At 34.8% G+C, this 27,426-nt stretch overlaps 1 protein-coding gene and 1 pseudogene across 2 annotated transcripts in view; both read left to right on the forward strand.

The window, feature by feature from the left end:
- CTNNA2 (catenin alpha 2) overlaps positions 1-27,426 on the forward strand; it is a 990,025-nt gene that overhangs the window by 944,202 nt on the left and 18,397 nt on the right. The window contains exons 17-18 of one of the 2 annotated variants that reach the window (XM_039852491.1): positions 2,605-2,739; positions 13,241-13,384. In XM_039852491.1, coding sequence (XP_039708425.1) covers positions 2,605-2,739; positions 13,241-13,384 — 279 coding nt within the window. The remainder of the gene's footprint in view (positions 1-2,604; positions 2,740-13,240; positions 13,385-27,426) is intronic. The other variant, XM_039852490.1, reaches the window with a different exon arrangement.
- On the forward strand, positions 15,579-15,694 carry LOC120594698 (uncharacterized; annotated as a pseudogene).

A 27,426-nucleotide genomic window follows, 5' to 3' on the forward strand; every position in this document is an offset into this window, starting at 1 on the left:
AACTGTTAAGATTACATTTACAATACACCAACAGATTATCTCATTTTCGTTATATATATTTAATTATAGATATGTTGGCTAATTTGAGGGAATGTTTTTTGCTCATTTTTGAATTTTTTAGAAACACTTAATAGTAATGATAATTCATTAAGTATTACCATTATTTGAGAACCCCGCTAAATTTTGTGGGGTTTGGGGATCCAACCATTACTAAATTGCTAGTTTTAGGGCAGTAGCAACTGCCAGGTTTCCTGAAGTTTGCAGCATACATTGAGCTTCTTTCTACAGAGTTCTCTGTGTATCCTGGAAAATTCATGTAGAAAAAGAGAAGAAACAATGAACTTACTTGAAAATATGCATGCATGCATGCAAACAAAAAAATATGCAGCAACCAAGAAAGTCATATAGATGTGTGTATATACATGTATGTGTGTATGTAATATTATCTACACACACCACACACACACACACACACACGTATAGTTTTGTTTTGTTTTTGTTTTGTTTTGTTCGCAAATGTTATGGGAAATTGGGATGAGTAGTGTGACCAGAGATTGATGGGTAATTCTGAAAAGAGTTTTGTTAGAAAAGACTTCTTTCCTTGAGTGAAAGTGTATGAAGTTTGGATGGCTTTTCCATTATATTCTGAATCTTAATGGCTAAAACTATTTCTCAATATGTTTAGGCTACTTGAGTTAAATATTTTTGATTGCTATTCTTGGTTTTGATTTTTGCCTTTCTGGAACCCTTTACCAACAATTTTGCAACTTCAAGCATAGCTCAAAACAGTTTTAATATCTGGAAAACACACCACACATGACACACACACAAATTTCAGTACTCTTGATGTCCTTTGAGATTTCGACAAAGTATTTAAATGTTATTTAATGATGACTTTAATAAACAGATGAAGGTAAGCATAGCCCTCTCTCTGTGGCAGTCTTACTGTCATCAGCTATGAAGCACCTTGCAATTTTTGCTGACATTTTCTCTGAATAGGACATTTCTTTGTCAAATTCTGCTCCTATTTCTGTGGTATAACAGTTATTTTCCTTGATCCATCATGCCTTTATTTGTGTCTTAAATGTTTCAGTTTAATTAATAGAATGAGCATTACCAGGGAGAAGATTAGTTGCTTTTATTTTGCCTGAAAATATTTTTATGAAGATTTGAGATATGTACACAGTATAAACTTTATACAGACTGATGCATTTTTAATTACTCTTCCATTGAGCTAGAACTTCCATTTTAATTTGCTGCAAGGTATTTCTATCAAAAGACTTGTCAACCCTCTAGGGAGATATCATTTTAAAGTTAATTCCTTTCAGTATGTGGGTCTCTGGAGTAGGATAAATATTACAGTATTAAGTACTTGTAGAAAGCTAAAAACAGTCTCTGGGATTCTTTCTTGATAAATGCTGTTAGTGAAAAAAAAAAAATCCCTCGATGGTAAGTGTTATGTATAAAAGAGACCCTTTTGTCATTTATTAAGTAAATGGTTATGTCAGAACCATTGGCTTCACAGTATTAATGAAAGAATTCCTTTTCTTGAGCTTGAAGAAAATAGCTGGAGTCTTTTTACCATACTCATTCTAAATAAGATACTTCAGTTCGGCTGTAAGTACTTATTTCTTACAATATTTCATCAAAGATCTGGTGATTATATGTTTTTTACAAGTGCCAAATTGAGCCAGAACAATGGGAGAGCCTGGATAATCTTGAGCTGAACTTTTTAAAGCAATAGAAATATATTTCAATAACTGAATAGCTATTGGCACTGAAGCCTCAGAATGCTTTAGGGAGTCACATAAGTGTCTGTGGAAGTGTTCACCTAAGCCCGGTGTGTATTCAATAAATATCTACCCACTTAAGTCACAAAGAGAATTCAAATCTCTGGTCATAGTTGACTCTGGCACATCCTTTGAAGAGCTTTGTTATTACTCTTATAAGTTTATTTCAATTGGCATCAAAATCATTCTTCTCACATCTCTCTCTCATACAGTGGTCATGATTCTTCTCAGAGGCTTTAAATGAAGCTTATCATGTTGCTAAAATTTTGATGAATATGAAAATCCAAAAACTATAATAGATATTCTTTAGTGAATGATGCATTTCTCAGAAAGCCAAAGGAAACAAATGATTTTTTTTGATTAATTGAATTGGAACTCCCCCCTGTCTTATGGCAGATTGCCACACAGAGTGATTTCTTTCTAACATGTGTTGCTCTGGTTGTCTATGTTAAAATACCTTTGTACATAGTGAATGTTGAATGAGCCACTAGGAAAAAACCTGTAGAATATTTAGCTTTTTCTTAACGGTTTAGAAGACAACTGGTAAAATATTCCTAAACATCTACAGAAATCCCAATGAGACTTTCTGGAAGGTCTTCAATATTCTTTTCATAGAATTTTATTAAAGTAGAGCTAACTATTCTAAACTATTGGCTATGGCCTTCCTAAAATGCTATATAAAGAAATTAAGTTAAATGGATGTAATTAAGGTATATGGCACTGAAAACCTTTCTTCTCACAGCTTTTTATAGCAAATGATAGAAACTAAAGAGTACTGATTAACTGAGACCACTTTTTTAAAAATGTTTTATAGTGTCCTGATTCAGCATGTAAACAGGATTTATTAGCCTACCTTCAACGAATTGCCTTGTATTGCCATCAACTTAATATCTGCAGCAAGGTGAAGGCAGAAGTACAGAATCTGGGAGGAGAACTCATTGTGTCAGGGGTAAGCTGGGACTTGGGCTTCACGATTTAAGTTCCCACTGTTGTACTTCCAAGGGAAGAATTCTTGGCAACAGTACTGTTAAAAACACCAAACTACAGTGATTCATAGGGAGGTATTTTTAAAATAAATGTTATCACCATTATTCCAGACCTTACAATAACTCACAAAGAGCAATTTGATTTTCCAATTACCCCATGTTTATACTAACCTTGTAAAATCTCCATTCTTCACAAGGAAACTAATTGCATAGTCTGGAAACTCATTGCTAAGCCATGACCATTATAATTATTTGGGGCTTTTGTATGTTTACTCATTGTGAGTCTACTCCCCTTTGTTAGCCTTAGTAATTTTCATTCTCTGTTCAGGAGCCAGCCTCTCTATGTGTGGATTGTGTTCACATGTTAGAGATGATAAAACAATAGGAATTCATTCATCAGGTTCCAATGCATACTAGGTTATCAGTAACCACTAAGAGCCAAAAAATGTTTGAATTTAATACAGTTTGATGTGCTGTTGCCAAAAACTAACATAGTTGTCAAACACTAACAATTATATATTCTTTGCTCAATTCCTCCAGTGTTTCCCTTCTCATGAAAATATAAGTATCTGGTTCATTTCATTATATGCAAAGAAATAAGTAGTTCAATGAATAGAAGGATCATGATTTCTTGGCAAGATTTCCAAATGTATGTGTTGAGGTTCTTCATCTTGGCTGCTTCTCCTCCTTCAGTCTCTTTCTTTTAACACAAGGCGCCATCTATTGTAAACTATTTGCAAATTCAGAAGTGTGGCTCTGCCACCTTTAGTTCTTTTCCCAGTCAGCCATGATGCTGCCATTTTAAGTGTGGCGTTACAAGGAACAAACATTATCAGCATAGTAAATGCCTTGTGAAAATTAGACTGGTCACAAAGCTCATTTCTTCCCCAAGCCATTTTCATAAATTCATCAATTTGAGCATTTGATAAAAATGTGTGGAAAAATCATTCTTGAATCCTTCAGTTTCTATACTGTTTAACTTGCAGAAAATGTAGCTGGGAAAAGAGCTGATCTGGTTTGCATGGAGATGCCATCTGGAAAGCCTGGTCCATGCAGTCCCACCTAAGCCCAATAAATTGGCTATTTTGTGCCTCTTTCCAAAGCATAGTCACCTCTTTGCATTTCCAAAATGATCCTGCTTCAACATTCTTCAACAACAAGTGTAATCTGTCTTGCAATGTGTCCTTTCTGCAAAGTTGGTAATTAATTACCAAGATTCTCTCTGCCAAGAAGTGATCAAAACATTGCATCTCCCTTGCTTCCTTTCTTATCTTCAGCCTCGATGGTATAGTTTCCCATACCATTCAGCTTTCATGTTCATCTGTATATAGCACCTGTGGAACTGAGTGCTTTTTGTTTAGCTTGCCTCGTGTGCTTTCATTTGTTACTTTCCAAATCTTATTATTTATATAGATGCGCAAAGCATCTTTGTGGATCTCAGACTCCACAACCTCATCTAGACAACAGTTTACTGGCAGAGTTGCTCTCCATCCTCCTCTCAGTACCCATTGCTCATCACTGCTCCAGAACTTCATTTCCATCGTCTTTTCCTCATTTAGATGTAGTCCAAACCATCACTGGCTTTTATCGCTTGCACTGTTGGCATTTGCAGAGGTGTTTGAGATTGAGAACACCATCAAGAAGCCTGTTTCCTTCTTTGAGTCTTACTGACAAAGAGCATAAATCCTCGCATGGGAGAAGGCTTCTTTTAGAGGAATGTTATACAACTTTATAATTATTCTGAGTCAAATGCATTACAAAGGTTTGCTATATATTACTCAGTTATGGGCCTGCTCTTGGCCTCCTCATGATTTTTTTCAAGCTTGATTGCTATTTGGTGCCATACCTGCATCTGTAGTCTGCTGTCTTTACCACTTCTGCCTCCACCTATTCTTCATCTTCCTTCACTGATGGATAATGGAGAAAAAAGTCAATATGTTTGCTTTGCAAAATAGCCACAATTGACTGCCTTTAAAGTTCTGAAAGAGTCAAGCATGTGAGACCCCATACACGCAAATTTTCAATGATTTTGCCAAGAAAGTGCACCCATACTTTGGGCCCCATTTATTTTGTTGTCTCACTTGACAAAGTTGCTACATTTTTAAAGAGAAGCAACTACAGTATAATGCATAATCAAAAAAATGAGAAATACTTGAATCTTCCTTTCCTTTTTCCTGTGTATTTATGTACATGGGATTCAAAGCTGTGGCTTCTCATCTGAAAATATATGAAAGCCTCCAGGAAGATATACTTGTTCGAAGTCAAAGTTTCTACTAAAACAAAAGAGATTTCTATGGATTGTTTTCATTTTACCAAGAAAAATGATGTCGATTTCAAAACCCAGAGCCATGTTTTTATAGTCTTGTGCTGGCATGATGAATATATGTTAAAAATGTACATGTGCACAATTATATACCAAGTCAGCATGTGTATGTTTTATGTGATTCTAGAAATTGGAAAAGGCCTCTTGTGTTGTGTCTGCCTTTCCTGGAGAGGTGGCACAGGAAAACTCAACAGGTCATGGGGACAATGCAGGCAAATGCTCTTCATGAGTGATGTTCGGGAACTAAAGAAATAAAGCAATTCAGGATGTATGTGGACATATGTTCATTCACGCAACTACTGTCTAAGCACCACCACTATTTTTCTGGCTGGCAATCAATTCTTTAAAGTTATTGGTTTAAACCTTTCTCGACAGCCAAAAGGTGCCATTCTTATTAAATTTCAAAATAGATGCATTTGGGAGCCAGTTCAGTTGAACTGGGTTGCTAAGGGGGTAATGGAAAAGAGAACAAAAAATTTTAAAACTAATACAGTGATAGAAATGTTAAAGTGAAAGTAAAGGAAATTAAAGCACAGAAGATTAAACAGCCTCTTGGTTTATAAACCAGCTTTGTTTGCTTAGTTTAGTGTTTGCTTATTAAACCTCTTAAGCCAGTTTACATGCACTTTGGAAAAAGAAATGAAGAAGAGAAGGAAGGAGGGAAGGATAGGAGGAAGAAGTGTGATGGAAGGGAGAAAACAGGAAATAGAAATTTAACCATAGTATATCATAAATTTGTTTAGTGCAGATAATATCCATTAAATTTGACAGCATTATATTTATCATGAGAGAAAAGTTGAGGCAAAACTTTTAATATATGTAAATATATTTTGAATATAAATAAGTTCCAGTGTCATGATATGGAAATTACCTATATATTTGATTATCATGTTTTTAATTAATTTCTGTTCATTGATTTTCAGAGAATTTAATGGTTTCTTTTAAATATAAAAATGAAGAAGTGCACATGGCTCGAGAGAAATAAAACCCATTCTAAAACCTTTCGTTATCTTTAGCTACCCCCCAAATTATACTTTATGAATTATGAAAGAGATTGGAAACATTAATGAAGGATTTTAGAATATAAAATGCTGAACATCAAGCATCCTAATAAAACTGAAAATTTCCACCTTTTTTTTAAAGTTCAAATTCAACAGAAGCCCCATGATAACACTGAAGACAGAACACAGCACTAATTCTACACTAGACAGGAATTTAATGTTTAGGTCAGAGATAGAGGGATGCTGATATAACTTAGAGCTGACTCCACAAGATACTGCTACAAATTTAATAGATTTTGTTGCATATACACATCTTTTTTTACACTAACAAAATAAACAGTTTGGTGGTGAGGAATGTTAGTTCCCTAAGTCCTCAAACTGATTGAAGGGAGCCCTAACCTATTCCTTCGGTATTGAATGACTTGCCCTAATGTACACTTTTGTTCTTTTCCATTTAAGTCCTTCCTTTCCAAATGTGAATCCCTCTCAAATGAGTTAGAGAAGTTTGACAAGATGAGGAAGTACAATTTGTGACACTAGTAAGATTTGAATTGATAAAGAGAAAATTGGAGAATAAGAGGTAAATTACAGTCATTCTTATTGCCTATATGTTTCCTCATTAAAAAATGAGCACAAATTAAAATTGACATGAATGATCATGGCGATAAAAACATTTATAATAATACTGAAACTGATGATATTCAAATCAATGTTACATGACATTGGCATGTAATAAAAGGTATGTATGTGGATCTGCACACATTTTCACACAACAGGTACACATGATTTGCTATCTACTCCCTTAACCCCAAATAAGCAATAATCAAGAACCTAACAAATGGTTGACAACTGTGATATATCTGATCCAATATAATTTAGGAAAAAGGAAATGTGAGATTTATTTGTACAATGCCATATATAATATATACTTATATATCCTCTCTATATATGCATATATGTAAAAATGGTGATTTGTTGAGATGAAAATTGCATTTTATTTGAAAATTTCTGTTTTCCTTCTATTAAAAAAAGAAGTAGTGTTTTGTAATGGGATAAAACAGTTGTTGAAACAAGCAATGTAACTAGTTTTGTAGACCTGTACTTTAAGCAACACATTTTCAAGAAAATATATATATATATATATATATATATCTCTTCTGATTCTGTCCATTGTCAATTTTTGATTATTTCCACTGGTCAAAGTGTAGTAGTAATGGGGAAAAAATCTAAATTGCTAGCTATTTTAGTTTGGGTTTGGAATGCATTTCTGTGCTTCATTTGAACAAAAGGGTATGTGTTTAGCAGATTTACAGCAGTTCCAAAGAATTTTATCAAGGCTATTCAGAGGGTAGGCCATTAAGTATTTGAGTTAAAGGACTTTTCCTCATCTAGGGAGAGTAGGAGAGTCTAGATCTAAAGAGAGTAAGATTAAAACAAACTTCAGATTACAAATCTGGATAGAGGGATAGTAGAGATACTCTTTAACAGTAAGAAAATTAAATAGGTATTTAACATTTGTAGAGTAGCAGTAATTCTTTGCATAAATATTGCTAGTAAGATGGGTTGTTGAAAAATTCAATCTTTCTTCTAAAAGTCTACCCCCAATATGTTACCACAGTAAAACTATAAGCATTTAAATTTTGATTCTTGCATTAAATCTTTTAGTCACATTCGCATCAGTATACATGTCATTGATTTTTACACAATCCAAATTATGCAAAACTTCAGAGAAAATAACTTTAAGTGCATTTTTGGTGCACATTCATTTTCCTAGTGTTATAAAAGTGACACTTAAACTCAAGGCATTATTTTGGAAGGCATGGGAAATAGAAATTTTTATAAGAAAAGTAAAAATCTCTTTGGGTGTCAGTCATCATAGGAAACTTGTGTCTGTCTGTTGCACCACACCTGTATAAGTATCTCCCTGAATTCACATAGTCTTGTGCAAAGGAGGATGGTATACTGCTCTGTTATAAGAACTTGCTTTTCAGTTACATACTCTATGATGGTGACCCTAAACTTACTAATATAATCAATTCTATTTATTGGGAAAAAATTAGTTATTCAGTGATGGAATTAAACCAGTTGGTTATCTTACTGAATCCTTGTATGAATAGAAACATACTTCATATTCTAATGTTCTCATTCTAAAATTAGAAAACAGACCTTACTTTGGCAGAACTAGGACATGAACCAAACAAATCTTTTTACCTTAACTGAAGACATGGATTTACCTAATGTGGATCTATTCAGTGGATTGGTTTGATTTCATCACCTGAACTTGTGGGCTGAGGAGTTTTTATTTTAGATTGAGGGCATGATTACTTGAGAGTAGAAAAGGTTAGTGACTTGAAGGAGAGACATTTCTGCCTCAGATATTTCTTCCTCAGAAATGTCAATGCTATTACCTATCATTCAGTCAATGAATTTTCATTCCTTTGGGTTTTAGAAGATTTTTCAAGTTTTGAAAGCCTCTAATTAAAAAAGGCAAATAATTCATACCTTAATCTATTAGCAATTATTGCCTTAGATTTCAGTTAATATTCTGAGGATTATTTAGCAGCCAATTAATGATAATATTTTGTGAAAACTTAGAAATTAAACACATGGGAGATACCTAGTTGAGGGGCAATGATTGCATATATCTTTTAATATATGAAACACAGGCAAACCTATTTAAGAAGTACTGGTTTATAACATTTTCCCATGAGACAGTATTCTAATTTTGAGATATTGTCTATTTGTGATAATTGTCTAATTTTATTCTAAGATGTTTATTAATGTTTTAAATAATTAATATCTGTAGTGGTATCTTAGGAGCTACTTCCTCCTATTTTTTTTACTAGTTTTGGATATGTGAGAGCAAATCCAGATATACCTGTCCCCATCAATTGAACCAGATAATTATGGGAATCCAAAGTATTGAGTGAATGCCTTTGTTTAAAAACAGTATCTGTAATTCAGTCCCTGCTTTCTGGTTTTCCAGTTTACACTCAGATTAGTCAGCTCTAGTCTAGAAATACAAAGTTTTGAATTGGTTATCTAAATCCATTGTGACTTTTTTTTCTTACTTCTACTTGGACATATCTCAAAAATTATTGAAGGAAGTTGAAGAAAAGTTAACAGATGAACAAGTTGTTATAAAAAATAATTTAAAAGAAAAGATGAACATTAAAACCATATACTAAATATTATGTGGGGATTTTGTTGTTGGTTTTGTACATTTTTGCATTACCTCAGATGTCTAAAGATAAAGGAAATAAAGAAACCCCATAGTGAAACTGAGAGGATTTTTTCTGTACAGGATTTTATAAAATTCTGACAATATTTTTCTAGAAAAAGATCAGTGTATCCATTTTTTGCTTCTAATTTCTAATGACAGACTAACAATCAGAACTCCAAAGAGTTGTATTTATTTCTTGTTCGCATAAGGATGTTTTCTGATTTGTTGAACATTTCTGTTGTGTTTCAGCTGTGTAAAAGGCATAGTGCTAAATATTGGTTGGGTGAAAACATTCAAAGTCCTTATCTCTAATAGCAAATAATTTCCCTGAAAAGAATAAATTTTTCTGTCAATTGTGTTATTATTAGATTGTGTAGTCTATTGTTTTTGTTTTTGTTTTTGTTTTTTTCATTTAGTTTTTTACCTTACTGTTCAGTATTCTTAGCTAGATATCAGGGTGTCTGTTGATAGCTAACTCTGTGTATTCATTGTTTCTTGGTTAACTATATTCTAGAAATGAAAGTGTGTTTAACTTACTATTGTCTACATTCTGCCCCTACAGATTATTTTGTCAAATGCTTTCTCCAGCTTCATTTAAATGATTTATAAAATATGGCTTTGATCACAGCCCTTAGGAAAGAAATATGTGTCATGTTATGGCCCATGTATCTTACAAATAGGAATGACTTCTGGATGGGCCATGTGGAGTTTTCCTAGTTCAGATTTCTTTTTCTGCCTCAGAACACATTGTCTTAATCTATTTTGAACAGTCATTTTCCTTCTGGACAATAAATACATTTCAAATATTTTATACTAATCCTATTTTCTTGAAGGCAAGCTTTAATTTAGACTTTAATCTTTTCTTTCATCATCAGTAATATATCTTATGTTATTTGCTTTTCTCTGAAAACCTTCATCTGTACAGATGCTTTGCTGATAATGAACTTGACTTCCTACAACTCTGGCTAGATGTTCTATCAAATCCACACAACTTGTCTCTTGACCTCTTTCATCCATTTCCGTTTGCAAATGTATTTTGCAACTGAGAGACAATATCATGGAGAAGTTCATCAGTATCATCTCCTAAGAACCATGTACTCTTTTAAGCCTAGGGTCTGTATGTGAGACCCAAGCTAAAACAAACTCAAAATATAATCTTTTTATCTAAGAATTCCTGATTCAAATCTGTCACTATCAAAATCTAGTTCTCTCTTGCTGAGGTATTTCTCTTCAATAACAACATTATGGCCAAATTGCATGCCAACTTCCTGATTATGTCTTCCATGATTAATTACTTTGTAAATACATCTGCGGGTTATTCTTTTTGGCATGTGCAAATTATTCCACCTGACTTTTCTCAACTATTTTTCACTAAGAAGTTATATAAAAACTTGTTTTTCAACAAACAAAAATTTGAAACCAATCCAACATCTCTCTGGTCAGAGTAAAATTATAATCATGACTTCAGTAAGGGGTCTCTTGACTGAAATCTTGCAATCACTTCATATCTTGTCTTGAAGGGCTAATCAATCAATTTATGAGATGTCATAAAAAGTATGCATCAAGTCCATAATTGTAATAAGACTTAGCTTTCATAAGCAATGTCAAGAGGCTATATCCTAAGAAGAATTGGAAATTATCTGATCCTGGCATTGCATTCTCTGCTAAGTAAAGTTTTGTTATTTCAACTAATATAACTAAAGACATTATCACAATCAATCATACTAAAAAGTCAGCACAGTTCATCACTCTGCATCCTTTTGATGCAGCCTAGTTTTGCATTGGGTTCCTGAAGTCATGATCCATTTCTAAATAAACAACAGATAATAAGAAACAATAGATTATAATCTATTTCCAGTTTGTTTATTTCAATATTTAAAACGTGTTTAACTCCATTTTTATTCTAATATCTTAACATAGGGAGAAATGTACTTTCTTTGTTGAGTAGTAAAAATATTAAGGTATTGGAAGAATGGGCAATTGCATCATTTTTCTTAAAATAATTACCTTTGAAGTTTGTATAAAAGATATTATGACACAAATAAGTTTCTAATACATAATAATCCTTTTGAAACTGAGAAATTATGGTAAATGAGTTCTCTGCAATGGCAAAATCAGGAAATGCCTAATTTCTAAAATCAAATGGGATTATTATAAAACATAAAAAAGCAAGGATAAGCCAACTAGTCAATGACCCAATATGTAAAAATTGGAAGACAGTAGGACTTTATAGGGCCATTAATTGGGAAATCTTATGCAAAAAAATAAAATATAGAATTCGAAATTAAAAGAATTATTGAAAATGGAAATTAGATTAAAAATATACAGAGAGTATTGCTTCCTCTAATAAGTACAGAAAAAGTCAAATATAGGAAAAATTTGTTATTATCTGCCAGATATTTTTTCTCTTTTGTTATCTTTAATTCTCTTAGGACATTCTTTAAATGTCTTTAACATTTATTTTGAAGTAAAAGATAAGAGTAATGTTGCCAAATCTGTAATTAGTTTAAATTTAGTAGCTTCTGTGTTTCAAAATACTCCCTAATCTGCCAATTTGGCTTAATTTTACATTTTGATTACCTCACTTATATATTTAGTGAGCTAAGAATGATAGAACTAGAAATAGAATTATATTGGCTTAAAACATAAGAAAATAATTCCAAATTGGGAATTTTGTTTATCTGCATATAGCAACAGACTTTGAGGTTTACCCATTTACTATGCCATGAATTACAAGCTATTATTTTGAATCTTTGCTTTTACAAAAATATATTCTGCTGAAAGAGAAATCTGGCTTGCATGCAGATGCTCTCAGGATCTGCCTGATCTTCAGTATCATCTCTTCCTTTTGTTTTGTCATAATACCCACTTGACAGCTTTGAGTAGTTCATAATTTTAAACTCCTGAATCTCCATTTGAAAAAAGATCTTAGTTCTCTCCATATTATTTTCCCATCTTAGCTGAGTTCCAAAAAATAAAAAATAAAAAAAAATAAGGACTTGGATATTAAACAAAGCTATGACTATATGACTATAGCAAAATCGAATGTAACAAAAAATGTTTGGTCACTTAGCATCACTGCATTACTTAAATTTGACCTCTGACAGTGGCAGTGTAGGGAGGGGTCCATATGATTATAGAAATCATGCTACTTGATTTTTCTCCAGTTTTAACGGTGGGCTCTAATTACACCCTTTAGATTTATATTTGGTATACATGGAAAAACTTAGTCAAGATTGTCAGTAATATTTTATATCAAAGATAACATTTTAAGAGGTAGAAATTCTAAAGGTAGAAATAGGTATTGGTTATTGGCTTATCTTTTAAATTGCGCTTGTCACACAATCCAAGGAAGGGTAAAGAGTTGCAGTGCTAGCAACAGTGGATACGTTAGTCATTCAGTGATTCCAATGAAAGAGGTAAGTATCCTTTTAGTCTCATGACTGACTGGATGTGCAGAGGTCCAAGGGCTTGACAGAGGTCACCCAGCAGGGCAATGGAACTTCTAAGAAGGACATCTGAGATTCCCCATGCACCGTTCCAGGCTTTAAGAGCTTCAGCCCTTGCTTTCTCTCTTGGTGATCTTTAATGCTTTAAATAGGGGATTCCTCCCCTTTGAACCCACTACAGTTGTCCCCTACAATGCCTGAAAAGGCAGGGTGCTTCTTCATCCTCCTTCTCTCAGATGGTCTATGTACCTGTTCAAGAGAGCCAATGAGGAATCCTAATGGCCGGGCTGCTTAATATCACAGAGGCCCACCTATCTCTTTCAGCACCTAATTCCTTCATATGCCTCTTTCTCACAGTTACCCACTCCCTCTTCCACCTCCCTAATCCCTTCCCAATAGGGTACGGTTTTTTTTTTTTTCTCTTGCTCTCTCTCTCACTTTCTCTTTTCTGTATCTCTCGGAAATCAGACAGGAGTTCAGAGCACTTTCACTACCTTTTATGAGGTAGATTGTGATGTCATAGATGGGGGCAGGGCTAGTCAACTTTCTACCCACCTCCCAACCTGTGCTGAGGGAGCTCCGATCGGGAGTGGAAGCGGTGATTCCTCCATGGTGAGTAACTTTGCTTTCTAACCTAATCTGTCTCACTGTAAACATTACTTTTGAAAGCAGGGGGATGGGGTTTCAAGGAAGTAAAGCTGTGATAACTCAAGCCCTCTTTACCTACTATTAACCAACTTTGGACAAAGGATCTACTTATTTTATTCTTTATATGAATTAAGAATTCCACAGCACAAAAACATTCTTCAAGTGTGATCTAAACTTGAGAAGTGAAAATGGTATTTTCATTTCTCTATTTCTCAGTCTTTATTCCCATTGGGACTGAAAGTCATTGCATATGTGGAATGAATCCATTCTGTAGTCTTTCAGTGAGCTTCTCTAAGGAAGGCTAGTTAGGAGAATGTGTTCTTCTTCATTTGAAAGATTTCAGGATCACAGAATATCCTTTATTGATGTTTGTCCAGAGAATTGGTCTGCTTTTCTAAAATTATGGGGTAAAACTGAAAACACTGATACATAAGAATTATCAACAATTTTGGTTTTAATGTAAACAAATGAAAACTTCTTAATGAAAGACTAAGATACTTTTTTTAATGAAAGAATCACCATTCTTGCAAGATTAAGGTTACAGCCATTTCAAGGTGTTGCAACCAAATTTGCTACGTTTTTTGTTGTTACATTTCAGGACACTGATCATTGGTGCTGTTTTATATATAGGATTTCTTGGTAGTTAAGAGCTATGAAAAGTTGCTGTTTTTTGTTCATTTGGGTTTCTACTATTACTGATTAATTCTTTTATATGCCTTAGTATTTAGAAAGAAAAGATCAACTGGAGTGAGCATTTTTCTCCACCTTCCATTTTCTCTCCTAGGTGTCTATTAAAACTGTCAAGTGTCAGCTTTTATATAAAAGGGCAAAGAAAGTTCACAGAGGTTAAATTTTTAAGGATGTTGGGTATCAGGCTGGATGTTTTTAAAAGGATTCGGCCATTAGAATGGGAGGCCTTGTTACTTTCTTTGAGGGTGAGATAAAAGCATCCTGGTATGGATTATGGGTATTATGAAATATGAAGGTATTGTTTATTTTTTCAAAGTATACATGCATCCATAGTTCATTGGCTGGATATGGATATTGGTGTTAGAGAATTGGGGGCAGTTTAAAAGGAGTTCTTTTGTGGAGATCTTCTTCCCCTGGCCCCCAATTTATGCACTTTTGCAGCTAAAAAGCAGTCATCCAAGAATGGATTAGAGCTGATACTGCTCTTTTTGTTACCTGGGGTGGAGTCACATGGCAACTTCTGAAGGTATTTTCCCACCTAAGCTTTCTAACTTAAAAAAAAAAAAAGGTGACTGTAATAGTAGCGATTTCAGACCCAATAAGGAAAAATGGAGCCATAACTGGCCAACAGGAAGATTTAGGTGAAAGTTACCTACAGTCAACTTAATATTGCAATGTGAGCAACAACGCCAAAGTCATACAAGTTGGATGATCTCTCTCAAGTCTTTGGCCTACCTTCCATTAAAAATGCTAGAACCTACCTGTAACCTTCCCTTCAGTGCGAGAAAGATCTGATGTCTAATCATAGCTCAAGTTTTTAATGTCTTTTATCAACCCTCATACAGCTGCCAGGTAAGAAATACTTATATTTTACAAACACTTGGAATACAATCATCCTTAAATTTTGTGAGTTAAGAACAGTTGTGTTGTGCACTTGTGCAAATCCAGAGAGTCTATCATGGAATGCATTGTGCATGCACCTGTTTTTCCTCATGTGCATGTTTCATTTATAGTGGTGTTGTGTTTTCTTTAATCCATTTTGTATGTATTAAAGTTATAATTTAAAAATAGATATATAGATTGTGCTCTAAACAAAACAGTAAAGTGTAACAAATTGCACTAATTCGGGGTCTGAACACTGGTCCTATTTCTGTCACTGAGTAATTAAGTAACAAAGTAAATTACTTAGATATTTCGAGCCTCTTTTCTCATCTATAAAATGATAATAGATAATCTAACGAGTATATCCTTAGGTATCCCTGCTCTACAATTCTATGGTTTTATAATATGTTTTTGAAGAAATAGTTTATGAGAAAAAGATTGGATAGTTGATGAGACATAGTTTTTATATGGGGCATACAGTTATTCAAACCAGAAACAGGATGTGATTCCATAGTGTAGTGGTTAGCATGTCTGCTTTACACGCAGAAGTTCCTGGGTTCACACCCCAGTGAAGCCATGGTCCATAGTCTACGGCCATGCCACCCTGAACAAGCCTGATGTCTGATCTCAGAAGCTAAGCAGGGTCAGGCCTGGTTAGTACTTGAATGAGAGACCACCTAGGAAGACCAGGCGCTGTAGGCATAAAGAATAATAATAATAATAAACCAGAAAGAAAATATAAGTTCAAACTAAATTTTAAAATGTACTCTCTATCTGTTGTAGTGTTATTTGGTTAATAATATAAGTGGGTTATATTTTTTTAAATGGACAGTATCAAGCTCATGATAGTTGTGTTGATTGGAAGACGGATTTGTTTTTTAACTGTATAATTTTGTTACTCTGATTTTTGAGGTTTAAAAAATTCTTATCTACTAGGAAATGGATGGAGGTAGGTCTCATTGAAATTCTAACATTCAAAATTACTTATGCAATATTGCAAGAATTGCCTTGTGGTGTTGGGGGGATTGATGAATTGGATACTGGGAACTGAGCTACACGCTATTGAAAATAAAAGACACCTAAGGCCTGGCTCCGACTCTTGAGGAATGTACAACCTTTTTGGGAGTCTAGAAAAATGCTAGGTTTCAACTTAGTAATGAAGTCAGTAAATGTAAAAGAACTAAGAACTTTCCCTGGGCCGGATTGCACTGGGAAGGCTTTGTGAAAAACTGAGAACTTCAGCTACCTTTGAATAGAGTGGTTTACATTTGTGTTGCCATACAAAGGAGGGCCGGGAGGCATTTCGGCTAGCGCGACCACAGAATAGTAAACATTACAAAGGATCTGGTGTTTAGATATGCTATGTATCAAAATCAAAAGTCCAGCCCCATACTTTCCCTGAGCCCCGTTCCCCTTAATCATATGTTGACTTTACAATATATGATATACCTGTTTAGAAGAGTTGAGGAGACTGCAAGTGAGTTAATTGCAATGATTATTAAGATATAATCAGGCAGCCATTTTCTTAGTTATACAGAAGGTCACATGATTGCTCAGCCACAAATGTGGAAGAGAAACGGAAGGAATTAGGGACAAAAGGAAACTCTAGCTCTGAGACTTTCTAGTTTTCTGATGAAGGTGGAAAAGTATAATCACTTTGAATAATCAAAGGTATTAGCATTGACAGGTTTAGAAGTGTCGATGATCATAGAAATGCCCATAAGCTAATGAGAATCTGTGTAACCAGGATGGTTTTCCAAAACAAAGGAAGTTTCTCTGTGCACTGAGCAGAAAGCATGTCAGATTCTGGTCTCAGCAGCAGTGTCGAGAAGGTTTAAACACTAAGTAAAATCGCATATGATTATGCAACTCTCTTTCCCAGATACACTTGGAAAGAGGTTATTGATTTGGACATGATTTACCCATTGACAAGACAAAGAAGAACGCTTATGTTTCAGAGCCTCTCTATTGATATAGATGATTTGCAGTGGTTACTTTGCATCTCCTAGAGACACTGTTCTTCAGTATATTTGACCATCCAGGTACCTTCCAAGTTATTACTTTGGCCTTTCTAACAGAATGGAGTTCCATGAATAGAACTGCTTTATCACCTACCCAAGATTCTAAGAACTGTTTACTTCATCCAGTGAAATGTTTCTTAATTTCATATCTTAACATAATTTCTAGAATATATGATCTTGAGAAATCACTTTCAAAAGCTTAACTCATCTATCTGAAGTCAGTTTTACAAAAGAACAGAACGTTCTCTTAAAACTAATTTATCCTCAAAAAGTCCAAGTAGGACTTACATAAAACTTTGTGTAACAACATAATTTATTAAAGGAAGTTAGAAATATTAGAATTATGTTTGTCTCTAGAGAACAACAAGGATGGCACCTGTTCTCGCCTTCCTCCAAATGTCCCTAGAGGTAATTTTAGAAATAGAGGATGAGTTAGATTTATTATTCAACAAACATTTATTGAGTGACTAACATGTGATACGCACTCTCCTGTGGATGGACAGGACATTAGCATGGAAAACAGACAATCAGTAACTGATTGATAGGTTATAACAATCACTCCAACAGAAATATGTACAAAATGATGCGGGCATTCCTATAAAGTAGGGGAAGGAGAAGCTTCATAAAGGGGGTGATATTTTTTAAGCCTTCATACATAAGTGGATAGGAGTTTCCAGGTAGAGGAGAGAAAGGATTAGCACAGGAGATAATGCTCACAGTATTGAGGCATAGATGGATTCTGTGCTAACTGGACCTGAAAATGTCAGAGACAGGTGAAAAGAGAGAGAATTCAATGGTGGAATTAAAAAGGTATGGGCTGAATATCAAATTTTTCCACCCGTTCTGATGAGTGTTTCTCAAAATGGTCAGAGGATCACCTGTATGCTAAACCCAGCAAGGGGTGGCAGGAGACTGTGAAGATGCAGAATCCTGGGCCAAGCTGCAGACATAGACCTCTCGAATCTAGGATTGTCAGGAGTAGGTTCTTAGAATCTGTATTTAACTGCTCCATCCTATCCCAGCACATACCAGGTGATTCATTTTCACACCAAAGTTTCAGAACCTCTAGAAGGCAACAAAACTGACTCATATTTCTGTGTTCTTGGAAGACATTTCAGGAAAAAAGTATTAAAATAGTAGAATAAAAGATTTGGGGAAAATAGGACAGAAAGGTAATATAAGAATGTTCTTGAGAAAACTGGTTTTAATTCTAGTTAAGCATAAAAAAGAACTTCCTAAGAATGAAACTACATACATTTAAGGGACCATCTTGCATCTTTCATTGTTATGCTCCAAATACAAGGAGTTAAGTTCAGTTAAATTCAGAGCTAAACTGTTTCTCACCTCTCAAGTTGTGCCAAGATAAGAGACAGAGGCAATAGTCCAGAGCAATATTTGTTTCTGAATGGTATTCTTTGGTAGAGCTATTTGGCTAGCTTTTAATTTTAACTGGGTGAACTTCATTGAAAAAATAATAAATGTATATATTAACATTCCTATTATGACTGGAAAAATCAGGCTGTCAGGCCAGTATAAGGCCTGACCTATATGGTCTATGTTGAAACTATTAATTACAAAACAATATGTTTGTATCAACAATCACTTAGAAGTGCTAATTTTCTTCTCTTTCTTCATGGTAACAGCTGTTATCTTACACTTGTCGGTCTGTGTAGAAAGTTATACAAGTGTTCAAAGATGTGAGAGGGAGGCACTGGAGAAATTTTACATCTGATACTACATGAGCATAAACTCTGGTCTGGAAGAAAGTGGGTCTCAGATTATAGCAATGAGGATCAGTTCTGGATTTAACCTCCTAATTGTTTTGCATACAGTTCTCTGTTCCAGATTGCCAGAAATTTTTTTTTTTTTTTTTTTGGAATTTTGTGCTTGGAAGTCAAATGATAGGGAACGTTGCTTTTTCTCCATATCCATCTCTGTGCAGATAATTGCAATAATTTTGGCAGAGATGATGATACTGTCACATTCTAGAAGCTAACTGGTAGGATGACAGTGCCTACCATTAATTGAGCAAATTAGTTTTGGCATGATGACCTAAAGATTTTTTTTTTTTCTTACCAATGACTTGTAGCTCTGTCACTGCCTTTGTTACACTGACCCAGGCAAATGGAGCCTTGGGTGGTTCTAAGATATCCCAGGCAAAATTATTTACCTCAAGGCCTAGCATTTTATCTGAATAAAAGCCAAGCAGAGAACAGTAACAACCACATAATTTTCATGCCAGAGATCTGAAAAATAAGTTAGAGAAAACACTGTTCTTCTAAGGTATATGTTAAAATTGTAAATAAGTTATTGCTATTAGATGTGAATTTGGAAACCAACTCTGTTTCATGATCTGAGTGATACTGGGCAACATTCTGAACCTCTGAGTTTTTACTTTTGATTTATAAATTGGAATAGTAATATTACATAGAGGGACCATGGGACAAATTGCATAATAGTAAGTGACAATTACTGTTATACTAGCTAAGATACATTGAGGGCTTAGTACGTTCCAGGCATTGTGCTAAGCATTTAAATGCATTATGCGGTCTATTTTCATAATCATCCTGTGGAGTAGATACTGTCATCTCCATTAAAAATATTAGGAAAATGAAGTTTAGAGAATTTAAGTAACTTCCTGGATGTCACAAAGTTAGTGGTTAATATATTGCAGTGCTTTCAGGTAACCTCCCTTAATATTCTCCCACAGCATGATGAGTTTTTTCTGTATTTCCTGGTATGACACTGCAATGTAATAACATTTCATTTTATGTATCTCAACTAGCTGTAAGCTCCATAAAGAGAGAAAATGTACCTGAATGTTCATTTTTTCCCCTGGTTCCTTGCACAGTGAGCACTTAACATGTGCTTAATATATTAGCTTCTTTGTCACACCTTTTTCCATTGTAATAAGTTTTTACACTTAAAATCCCAATAAATGATTCTGAAGTGTGTCATTCATTCATTCATTTATTACTCTATAAAAGTACCTGACTTAATTTTAAACACTAGATTTCATAAGGCCTTTCACGTTTTACTTAGATTTAGGTTCAACTACATATGATAAATTTTGCATTATTTACCTAAGATTTGGGACCCAAAAATCAAGTAATTACATTTTTTCTAGCTAACGAATTTCTTTGTAATTTACTTTAAATTTTCTGGTACATTAAGTAGACTGTTTTTTAAGATTATGGTATAGAAACATATAGAAGTTCTTCCAAAAGAACCAAGTCAGTCAAATTAGTGATTTATTTTATAAAGGAATTTAAAACTAAAGGGCCACAGTGACATGGTTGGTTTCATTTGCCCTCCAACATGAAGGTCATGATATATGAAAATGTTAATTATACGTAGATGTGAAATATTGCTATTTAATTAAATATTTTAAATTATTAATGTCCAATAGTATTAATAATTTCATAAGGCCTTTCACGTTTTAATTAGATTTAGGTTCAACTACATATGATAAATCATCCAAAGAGTGATTTCTCTCTCACATAGAACAGGTCTGGCTACATTTAGTTCAGGGCCAGTTTAGTGAGCCCAGAGTCTGGCATCAAGGACTCAGACCCTTTCTGACTTTATGGTCTGCTCTACTTAGTATGGAGTTTCTTCTATTCTCAGTTTCAACTTTTTGTCCAAGATGACTGCTAATTCAACACCTTTCCATTTTCCATATGGGAAAAAGAAAAGATGTGAAAGGGCAAAATGGTATGCTACTTAGCTCTGTTAACATGCTTTAAGGAGATTTCCCAGGGACATCTGTCCCCCAACCTCAACAGTTTCTTACATCATATGAGGAAATTTTTAAAAAGCTGGGAAGAGTTAGGCATGATTTGGCAGTTTTTTCCCATGTACATCCTCCATTAAATGGAACACAAATTGAATTTTGACATCTAATAGTTGCTCTGTGGCCTTGGGCAAGTTTCTCAACCTCTCTGAGACCCCATTTTTCTCATCTGTAAAGTGAGAATGATATTAGTATTTATTTTATTGCGTTGTTATTAGGATTAAATGTGTTAGTATGTCCCGCACACTTAGCACAATACCTAGAATGTAGAAGTAGTAGACAAATGGGTAGCTAAAGTTTTTTTTTTTTTCTATTATTTGTCTCTCTCAAAAGATGATAGTTCTTTTGATGATACTGGTGCCCTATTGTCCTCTTTTATTATGTCAACCCCAGTTGAGCCATGGGACATACAGTAGTAAACAACCATCTGAAGTCTCTGCCCCAAAAGAGATTGTATTTTTTTGCCATTGAGAGTCCTAGAAGAATTACGAATAGGTAATCATAGAAAATACAGAAGATGACGACCTCAACAGAGAAGAGAAGTAGTTGCCCTCAATTTTAATCTATAGAAGAATCACATGGGTAGCAAATTAAATTGCAGATTCTGAGGCTCTACCTCCACAGTTCTGAAACTCAAGTTGGAGATCAGAATCTGTATTTACTCTTAAATGTTTCTGTTGCATTTGACTCATAGATCACACTTTGAAAAAATTCTAGTCTATAAAATGGAGGGAGAAAAGCAGTATGTGCTGTGGTGAGAACTTCCCAGGAATTAAAGTCTGTTTTGGCCCTTTCCTAGAAAACCTCTTGGCTTCTTCCATTAAGCTATTTCATTCTAGCCTAGTCTGGATAATTCGTAGTTTGAGGGCTTGTTGTAGTTGTACATGGTAGGATATTTAGCAACTTCCCTGATATCTCCCCACCAGTTGCTTGTAGCAACCTCCCTTCTCCAGCAATGATAATCAAATGTCCTCACATATTGCCAGAGGTATCCTGGGGTGGGGAGACAAAATTGCCCCTGGATGAGAACCATAGATCTAGTTGAAATATTTACCTTTCATCTAAAATATACATATATTTAAAAGAAGGCTCTTACTTCTTCCCTCTGGCAGGGTGGAAGATGACAGAGATTCCCATTTCATCTTCCAGATGCCCACTCCAATCCTGGCATCAGGGTGTGGATGTGCACTTTCCCAGAGCAAGACTCCTGAGAACCCATCACAGTCATCCTTTGGCCATAACCTTACCTTTTAAAGGTCTTTATTCACCTTACTTCTTAATTACCCCAAATCTTCCTGTCTTAGAGACAGACACAGGCATTTCTACTCTCAAAGGCAATTAAGGGCTTTGGTGAGAATGTTGTTTAAACTTTTTAAGCAAGGTAAAATGACTTCAGTTTCTTTTTACAAACAGAGGTCTTGAGGTTAAAACAATTTAATTGTTTTATAGCACTTTTTTTATTTTTAACAAACCCTTTTTACATATTGCATATTATTCCAGCTATTCTCTCTGTATATTATTCTCGTATGAGATAACATTTTAAAAATAAGAAAGCAGTAATAGTTTATGCTTTTTCTTAAAAATAATAAGAAATGCATCAGGCTAATGGTCTCCTTGAGATCCAATTTACCTATGTGGGTTTTTTAAAGATAACGTTTAGCACTAGAGTGCTAAAATTAGTGTGGGTGAGCCCTTGAAACCAAACAAGTCATAGGTGGAAATAGAATGTTTTATATCTTAATTTTTTAAAAAGAAAGTTGGAGAGCTGTAACAGGTGGAGACTCCAGATATAACAGAGATTACTTTCTTTCAAAGATATAGCTGTAGTGTATTTGAAGAATTTGCCTTGGCATTTTTTAGTGTATCAAATAAAGAAATAATGAGGTGGCCTTTACTTCTTATAATGAATATGGAGGTGATTTAACTTTGTCAAAGGCTAGATTCACAGGGATTTCAGGTGCAGGTTGTGCCCTGAGGAAACTTTCATCTTAATATTAAGCATAGGCAAGATACCATACCAGACTCTCTTCCACCCTTTAATGTTTATCTTTATTCACAGGTTAAAAGTTGCCGTTTTCTTGGAAGTTCATGAAGTACTTTTTTTTTTTTCAGAGTTTTCCAATTTCACATATTTGAGGCTTTCTTTTAAAGGAAACAATGTTTTTTCTATGATTTTTGACTCTACTGTTATGCATTTCCAGTCTTTTGAGGATACTCTGGCCTTTAATCTGTGGTTCTGAAAGTTTTCTGTATAGCTCAACCTCTTTTGCAAGGTATGTTGTCCATCTATAGAGATTCTTTGTTGGACCAGAGAAATATTTCCAGTTTTAGATTGAACTGAATCCTCTGGTGCTTTTGCTGCATTTTCTCTAAGAGTACAGTCACTCTGGGAGAAACAGACTATAAGGTTCCAAACCAGGCCAAACCCTGGTAGGCACCTAAATGAGGCAGTATCATGGCTTCTCAGAGGAACCACCTTAAATACCCTTTATTTCTATTTTATTTAAAAGGAATTGGAGCCTGCAGTATGTTGCTAAATATCCTATACCGGGGAATATAAGTCGTGCATATAAGTCCCTGATAATTGTCTTATTAGCTAGCAAGTTACTTCTAAGTCTCAGTTCCCTCATCTATTGAACAGTGAGGATAAAGTGATATATCAATTTTTTGTGCGTGTGTGTGTGAAGATGAAGTGATGCAACATATAGGAAAGATCTAACTGCTTAGGGTGTTCAATATGTATTGAATCTGGAAACCATCCAAAGTACATTAACCCGATAAAGAGAAGTACTGAACAATTTTTATCAGTAGGCTGGTCTTAAAGGTCAATTGAAGAAGCATGCTAAACTGAGAATTCATCACTCAATGAAATACTGAAAATATGTACGCCCAATCCTATATGGCTTATGTGGTACTAGCCTTTGTGGAGAACATGCCAGTAAAGGACCAGGAAGTACTTGTTCATAAATAGCCAGAAGTCTAGCTCTGAAGATAAGACTTTCACATACACACAAAGCTTTTGAAGACAGAACACCAAAATAAAAATTAATAATTGTATTCTACCAAGAAATATAACTGGAATTGAGCTGGAATCACCAAGAACAGCTCCATGACCAAGCTGGCTGCTTAATATTACAGGAATGGTTTACCTTTGTTTTTGGTTGACCTTTCTCTCTTTTTGGCCTGCACTCCATAGCCAGTTTTTAGATCTCTAATAGTAGGTTCCTGTGTTGTATTTCTTTTGAGAATCACATTCCTTGATCATTCTCTGTAAATGGGAAAAATGTGATTGTAGCTAGACCACCCCACCCATTCTTCATTTCTAGTCATTTCCACTATCAGAAAAAGAAAGCTTACCTTCTATTGGGAAGTATCTTGTTCTTGTCTTGCTAGGGCTTATGGTGCCCTCACGCTATCCTATTATCTTTTGCAATACCTTTCCCTGTACAGAGTTCCTTGGACCCTAGGTATCCAGATGATCCAATAAATTATGATGAAGATTCTAAAAGGACTTTCAAAGGTACCCAGAAGTTATGCAGTAATCTTTTTAGTGGCATATGTATTTAAAATTTAAAAAGTGTTTTAGATTTACCTTCTCACCTGGACCTCAAAATAATTCATGAAAGTATATTGTTATTTATAACCCCATTTTACAGTTGAAGAAATAGAAGCTCAGAGAGGTTACTAGAGAGTCCCAAACGTTTATAGTCAGTAACTGGCACAGCCAAGATTAGAGCCAGTATCTCTAATGGGTAAGCTTGTGCTTTGAACAATGCAAGAGTGTTACTGGGTCTGTCTCCCATAGACTAGTAACTGAACAGGAAATTACAGGAAATAGATGTTACCATTATCTATAAATATATAAATATATAAATAAATATAAATACACTGATAATAAATACACACAAACACACACACATATATTTCTTTCTTAAAAACTCTTATCAATCAACCTCACATACCATGGTGCCCATTGTATGGCAATGTTACAGAAATTTAAAATAAACTTTTTTCATAATGTTTGAATAAATAGAAAATGTTATTCATGGTAGCTAGAGGGAAGGAGAATTAGAGTTTATTTAATCAAATTTTCTTTGAACATGTAAATGATGACATTTTTGTTGCTGGCAAAAAAATGAGTAAGTAGAATGTGATGTTCCTGCTCCTTGCCTAGTTCATATTGCATGCAAATTATGATTTCAGGATCGGAAATTTATGTTACCTTTGTTCCTTTGTGCCATAAGGAAATTTACCTCATTACTGCTTAGCACATGACTCGATCTTTTGAACAGTTAATACTCACCCTAATTCATGTTTAGCTCCAGATAAATGGCATCAACAGCCAGGAATGAAGAGTTCAGAACAGGCAAAGCCCATGGTGAAATCCTGGTCAAGGAAGACTGCATGGACTGATGGTAGTATGGATTTTGTGAACCCAAGTTCACAAAAATGTTAACTGTTCTCTATTTTAGTTTCCTCGTATGTATAGAAAGGGCGATGATATGTACCTTATACATCTTTTGAAGATTAGATATCATTTATTAAGATACCAGCTCTGTACCTAGCAAACACAGCTTAGTGCCCCATAGATACTGATACTATTAATGGGGGAAATTGTCCTTAAAGAAAGCTCAGACTTTTATACACTGAAAGCAATAAATGCAGAGAGTAAAACAAAGTTTTCTGAGCAAAATCTAATCCTAAAGCTCTACCACTGAAGACACAATAAGAGAATGAGGTCATAAGATTTGTATTACAATTTAGCTAAAGTTTACCTTCTCTATTATATACCTAAATTTCACATTCCTGCCAATATCATGCCTTTGAGTAATCTTCCATGGAAGAATGGACAGATAGAAGACATGAAGGAGTTAAATATGGGACTAGGGATTGTGCCCAAGCTTTGTGTCTTTGGACAAGCCTGCCATCTCTTATTTCCTCATCCATAAAGCTTTAATTATTCAATAACACTTAGCAAGTATTTATGGAAGACCTTTATGCCAGACACCATTTTAGGTGTTTGAGATATATCAGGCAGTGGGGGACAATTAACCCAAGAAGAAAATATTTGTTTGGATGGTGTTACATTTATGAAAAAAACATATTAAACTGAAAGTGACAAATAGAGATTCATAGACACAGACAACAGTTTAGTGGTTACTAGAAAGAAATGGGGGAGGGGAAGTAGATAAGGGTAAAGGGCGTCAAATATATGGTGACGGAAGGAAATTTAACTTTGGGTGGTGAACACAATGCAATATATATATATATATATATATATATATGACATTGTATATATATATATGACAATGCAATATATATGTGTGACATTATTGAATTGCACACTTGAAATCTACATGATTTTATTAACCTATGTCACCCCAATTTATAAAAGAGTATTAAAACAGAAAAAGGACAGCAACTGAACTTGTAAGGGTGGGAATGGAGTTGCAATTTGAAGAGGGAAATTTTCGCTACAATGCTGGTATTTTATTAAAGTCTTGATGAAGGAGAGGGACAAAGACTTGCAAATATCTGGGGAAAGAGCATTCTAGGCAAAAGAATAAACACAAAGGCCCTGAAGAGCAACATGACTGGTTTGTTTGGGTAATAGCCAAGAGAACCGGTATTTAGGAGTAAAGTGAACAAAGGAGAAATGAGAACTATTAGGAACCAGATTATATATGACCTTGAAGACCATTCTGATAGCTTGGGATTTTACTCAGATTGAGATAAGGATCCACTGGACAGTGTTAAGAAAAGTGACATCGTGTGAGTTTATTTAACAGGATCGTTGTGACTCCTGTTTAAAAATACACTAAAGGGGATAAAAGGTGGGAAGGAAACAAGCTATGGGAATACATTGCACAATCCAGCAAGAAATTCTGATGGCTTGGCCACAGTGGTAACAGTGGAGAAGGTGAGAAGAGGTCAAATAATAGTTATATTTCAAAGATGCTGTTGGCCAGATATGATGGCAGACTAGATGCTGGGTCAGAGAGAAGAAGGTGTAACATAAGATTTGGAGTTTTTAACCTGAACAATTGGAAGAGATGTGTTCTAATAACTGAGACTAAGAAGACTGTGGGAGTAGCATGTTTTGAGTAGAGAGAGTTAATTACGGAGCTCTTGCCTATCTCTGGAATGTTGGGAAGAGTCAATAAGAAAAGTTGACAGAAGCTTAGATCATTCCATAAATGTCAAGAGATCTTATTTGTGAAAGTAACAACTCATTCAAGAATCTGAAGTCTGATCTAAATGAAAGTTAAGGATTTAATGCTTACAATTCATTGTGTTGTCTTCTGAACTAAAGACAGGAAGCCTCTATCTGAATGTGTGACAGTGTACACACTGGCAATGTAAGCACTAGGAAATTTAATATATGGTAAAATTGGTGGGTGGCTCCATAGTGTAATGGTTAGCATGTCTGCTTTACACACAGAAGGTCCTGGGTTCACGTCCCAGGTGGAGCCACAGACCATACCCCAGGTGTCCCAGGCCCCCCAGCTGCGCCAGGCACCGGGTGCGGGTGCATGCTGTGAGCATGTGGGAGGAGACACCCCGCCTTCAGAGATCTAGTTTTTAAGGGGGAAATGGCAATATCCATAGGTCAAGGGTGG

This window comes from Pteropus medius, unplaced genomic scaffold, assembly GCF_902729225.1.
Source record: "Pteropus medius unplaced genomic scaffold, Ma_sr-lr_union100, whole genome shotgun sequence".
NCBI lineage: Eukaryota > Metazoa > Chordata > Mammalia > Chiroptera > Pteropodidae > Pteropus > Pteropus medius.